This window comes from Vigna angularis, chromosome 7 (genome assembly GCF_016808095.1).
Source record: "Vigna angularis cultivar LongXiaoDou No.4 chromosome 7, ASM1680809v1, whole genome shotgun sequence".
NCBI classification, from domain to species: Eukaryota; Viridiplantae; Streptophyta; class Magnoliopsida; order Fabales; family Fabaceae; genus Vigna; species Vigna angularis.
Genome location: NC_068976.1, coordinates 30,068,432 through 30,073,674, shown reverse-complemented (window position 1 = coordinate 30,073,674; position 5,243 = coordinate 30,068,432). Strand labels below are relative to the sequence as shown.

Sequence of the window (5,243 nt, the reverse complement as noted above, 5' to 3'; positions counted from 1 at the left end):
ACTAGAAGCTTCGAGCTTCTTTTCCATCTACACTATCGCGGACCATCCAGCCTTGGGGAAAACATCTATGGCGCGACGATGATGGAGCAATAGTGTGGCAAGAGCCTAGTCGATGGAGCAGCGATGGTGACATAATTGGAGGAGCGGCTCAGGCATGATCTTGCCTTCGTTGGCGGTGAGGTGCAACAAGGACGTTTTGCAGCATTGGCGCCTCCGCGAGGGACTCCAGCTTCTCCGATTGCGACGACTATTAAAAATAATAATTCAAAGGTAATATACATAAATAAACAAATAATAACATCACAACTATTTTATTTATAAATTTTAAGAAGCAATTAAATAATAATATAAGATTTTATGCTATATTATTTTCACAAGATTACAAATTCAAAATAAAAAATTTCAAATTCAAAATTTTGAAAATATTTTTATTTTGTATTTAGTTTTTTAATTTAATTTTAAATCGAGTTAGAATATTTCTAATAATGTTTTTTCTTAGAGTTCTTTTATTTAAAAGAAAAATCGAATGTTGAAAACATCTATCATTGATTCTAGACTAATTTTTTAACCTAAACATAAATTAAGTCAAATGAGTATAACTTTTCTAGTAGTCTTTTTCGACATTGAACTGTTATTCCAGTTAGATAGATTATAAATCACAATTATAACATTGTTTAATGTGTGTTGTATATATATTGAGATTAATGAGAGCGAAAATAGTTTGTTTGTAAGAATCTTAGATTTGATATGAGTGTTAATTGTTCACCCTGTGCTTCCTGCAAGCTCCTGAGACGGCGTTGCTCCCAGAATTGCATCTTTGCTCCTTATTTTCCTCCCAATGATCTTCACAAGTTTGCCATGGTGCACAAGGTCTTTGGATGCAAGAATCTTACAAAAATGCTACAGGTATTTATGTATAATATATATACATCAATTTTTCAAAAATGTAATAGAGCAGATTTTATATATCAAATGTATAAATAAACTCATCATTTTGTATTTTATATTTTTTTCCTGGTTACTAAGAGATTTTCATTATTACTGAGAAGACATTTTTTAAAGCATTCTGATATATTCTTTTAGAACTATAGTTAATAGATCTATTATTTAAATATAAATTTTTAATGATAATTAAAATCGTAATTATATATCACAATAGATTTGTGTAAAACTATCGTCGTATATACACTTATGTATGAGAACAATTTTCACTAATAATTATCGTTTCACCACAGAGGGTATATGATATTAAGAACAAGTTAAAAGATGAACAAATATGTAAAGAAGGAGAAGAAGAATATGCAGAGAGAAAATTTCAAATATATTAGATATTTGTCTATAATATTATAAGAAAATAGTTGAATAACAATTAATTTTAAAGATAAAAAATTATTGATAATTATAGTGATTAATTTAGATACTAATTTATAAACTAAAAGTTATTGATATCTAAAATAGTAACGGTTATGAATAAAAAATTATAATTAAACTTTAAATTGATTATTAATACTATTTGTTAAGGTTTTTTTATTATAAAATGAATTAACATTTAAATTGGTCACTAATTATTTTGTAGTCAAAATCTTTGGTAGCTAATATTATAAATTAATTTAGAGTCTAATTAGTCACTACTTATAAGTTTTTATTCATAATATACTAGTGCAGAAATGAGATTTTATGTTAGATTTACAAGAGTTACCATGATGATTATTTTAACATCATAATTGGAGACAATGTAAAAAATGCATGCTTTCTATAACATGGTAAGTTTTAGTATGACAGGTATTGATAGATCAATTGAATTTAATATGTCAGGTGTTGGTACCTGAATAAGTAAGTTAACTTATGTGATTGAATCTACTTCTTGCACTAATTATAATGACTATTTTTTATATTAATAGTTTTTAATTTATAAATTAACATTTAAATTAGTTGCTATATTTATCAATTATTTTTTGTCTCTACGTTTATATTTTTAAGGATTTTCTTGTAAATGTAATAATTGATAAGAAAATTATTATTAATTTATTACTTTGCAGTGACTATAATTTTTTATGAAAAATTTATGGAGTCCAACCATAAATAACAAGCTCAATGCAAATAGGTCTTGTAATTCTATTATTTTATTTATATACATATATATATATATATATATTAATTAGTTAATTTGTTTGTGTGTTGGTTTTATACATGCATGCAGGATGTTCCTGTTGAGAAAAGAGAAGATATAGTGAAGAGTTTAGTTTATGAGGCAAATGCAAGAGTGAGAAATCCTGTGTATGGTTGTGTTGGACTAATATCTAACCTAGAAATTCAAGTTTCTGAGTTACAAACGCAGCTTGCAGTAGCTCAGGCGGAGATTCTTACAATGAAAATGCAGCAAGAATTTACCTTCAACAATGGTCGTATATCACCATGACAATTCTCGATTAGAACATGGTCTTTGGAATAATTCAATCAATATGTTCGTTGCATAATGTACCTGACTCTTAAATTATATATCATATGAATTGTGTCTCAAATTTTATAAAAAATATTAAATTCTTCTTATTTTCGTATACATTTTACAAAATATATAAATAAAATCAATTTTAACTTAAGAAGTTGAAATATCAAACAATTTTAGATTGGTATAAATGTAATATATATATATATATATATATATATATATATATATGAAAATTTTAATTCCAACTCTAAAATTTTTGAAAAGTAATATTTCAATTAAAAGTAATTGAATGATATAATCATTGATGTAAGTTACCTTTACCAACTTTATTGTACGAATTATTAAACTAGTGTAAAAAAACACTAAAAAGTGAGGCCAATTTCTACTTTAAAACTGGGACTTTTTTTTTCCTGTAAAATACTTTATGGTAATTTTTGTTACCCGGAAAAATGAAAAGAGGCAACATTTTGGTCCATGGACGATAAATAATTTAAAAAAAGTAACAACTTTAAAATAAGAGTAAAATATGAATTTTCTAAATTTTAAAGTTTAATTTAGTTAATCTAAAAAAAATATCCTACTTTTCTTTCTCCTACTTCGAAAATATACCATTTATAGTCTAGAAATGTTATTGATAAAAGAAAATAAAAAATAAAAATGTGTCTTAGTCACCAAACACTAGTACAGAAAAGTTTTTTCACGTTTGTTATTTAGGACTTTTAACGTCTGACCACTCCTCGACATCTTATTGGGAGACGTCTCATGACGTCGAACCCCACAATCAAACATGTATATAGACGTCAGACTGTGTAGGTCGAACGTCTATATAGACGTCGAGCTGTGCAGGTCGGACGTCTATATAGACATCGAACAACACAGATCGAACGTCTAACTCCCTGGAACGAATTTTGCCACTATAATCCATTAGACATGTCAATAAACGTCGGACAATACCATAAAAGACGTCTATTGGGTATTTTTTTTTAAAAAAATTAATTTATTTTTACAATAAAATCAAACCTGAAAAAACAGAAAATTGTCCCAGGTGTCAACACCCAATTTCGTCCGGGTAAGTAAATAAATAAATAAATAAAGAGAATAATAATTAATGGTGGGTAAAAAGGATAATAACTATAATACTTGACACAATATTTTTGAAATGTTAGTTTAATATAGTAATAATTTGAATCAATATTATGCTAATAATTATAAACAATAATTAAAATAGTATATTAATATAATTTGTTGCGTCAGTTGCTTTTAAAGAGGAAAATATCATTTTAAAAATGGGCAAACTTTTTGACAATAATTATAATCAATGTTTTGAATATTATTTGATTTCTTTTTCTTGGAACCAAGACATTTTCTTTCCCTATTTTGTTCATTGTCATTTATTTACAATTAAGGAAAGATTACCATAATATTACAATGTGTGTCTATAAATACACACTCTGTCATAGAAAAAGGAGGACAGAAAATAGGGAGAGACACTCTGAAATAATAGAGATAGAAAAAGTATGAGAGAGTATAGAGAAAAGTAAGTTCTCATGCTAGAGGGACTGCAAATAGAAACTATCAAGGAAGAACTAGAGGAGTATTGAAAGCTGAAAAGGTATGTCACCTCTACACCCTTATTTTTCTCTTTTTATTGTACTTGGAAGTTTTTTTTCTAAAAGGTATTATTTTTTTCACTACACACAAATAATGTTTTTTTTAATCATAATTTTTTTAATATACGTACTCGTCGACCTATGGCCGGTTTCATTCCTTTTTTTCCCACCATTTTCAAAATAAAAGAATTTCTTCAAAATAAAAAAAAACGATGTCAATCCCAATCGAGTTCACTTTTTAAAAATTCAAAATAATCCATAATAATTTTCAAACAAACTCACAAACCTTCTTCTAGATAAAGAACTAAACCTTCTTCTAGATAAAGAACTACGCTATTCCTGATTGTCTATCATAAATGAATATACGTAAGAGCAAGGTCAATCCTTGTCGGGTTCATAAAACAAAAAATATTTTTTTGTTTCTTAATAGTTTTCTTTATATTATTATTTTGTTTAGGGAAAGTTAAGTATTTTGAAAAAATCACGTCAACTTTATACATTTAATTAAAGGTATTGCCTTGGGGAAGACGTAGTAGGTGCTGATATCTTCCTTACGCGTAACCGATTCCTGAACCTAAAATCTAGTTTTCGTAGACCATGTCTTATTTTATGGTTTTCCATAGTTTTTCCATAATAAATTATGGTGGTGACTCCCAAAATCTTTTTCCAAACTCGTTTGTTTTTGGCTCCCCGTCCCGTCGCGATCCCGGTTGCGACATATGGCGACTCCACTAGGGACACTAGAGAATTAGGCCTTCTTAATTAAATGTGCAAAACTGATGTGGTTTTTCTTTATTTTATTTTATTTCATTTTATTTTCCCTTTATTTATTATATATGATTGTCTTTATTTATTTTGGTAATTTATTTATATTCGTTATTATTATTATTATTATTATTATTATTATTATTATTATTATTATTATTGTGCATATCATGAATGGGACCCTATACCCAAGTCTGAGTGCAGCATAGAATTAGAGGGCTTCGAGGTAATCTTTTTCCTTTTCTTTAGACCCGAACGAAATTAGTGTATTTATCTTTATTTAGCTTTTACTATGATAACACAAAAACTCTAAGGTTCATGTTATCTAGCAAAATCTAAATAAAGAGGGGCAGTTGTCAACACCCAATTTCGTCCGGGTAAGTAAATAAAAAAATATAAAAAAAAGATAATAATAATTA

The 5,243-nt window shown here is 27.2% G+C and overlaps 1 protein-coding gene across 1 annotated transcript; it reads left to right on the top strand.

Annotated features, from left to right (window-relative positions):
• The first annotated feature begins 747 nt into the window (after positions 1 to 747).
• LOC108336689 (LOB domain-containing protein 12) lies at positions 748 to 2,419 on the top strand. The gene is made up of 2 exons (XM_017573153.1): positions 748 to 906; positions 2,201 to 2,419. The coding sequence occupies exons 1-2, from the start codon at positions 748 to 750 to the stop codon at positions 2,417 to 2,419; spliced, it is 378 nt and encodes a 125-aa protein (XP_017428642.1).
• The last annotated feature ends 2,824 nt before the right edge of the window (positions 2,420 to 5,243 follow it).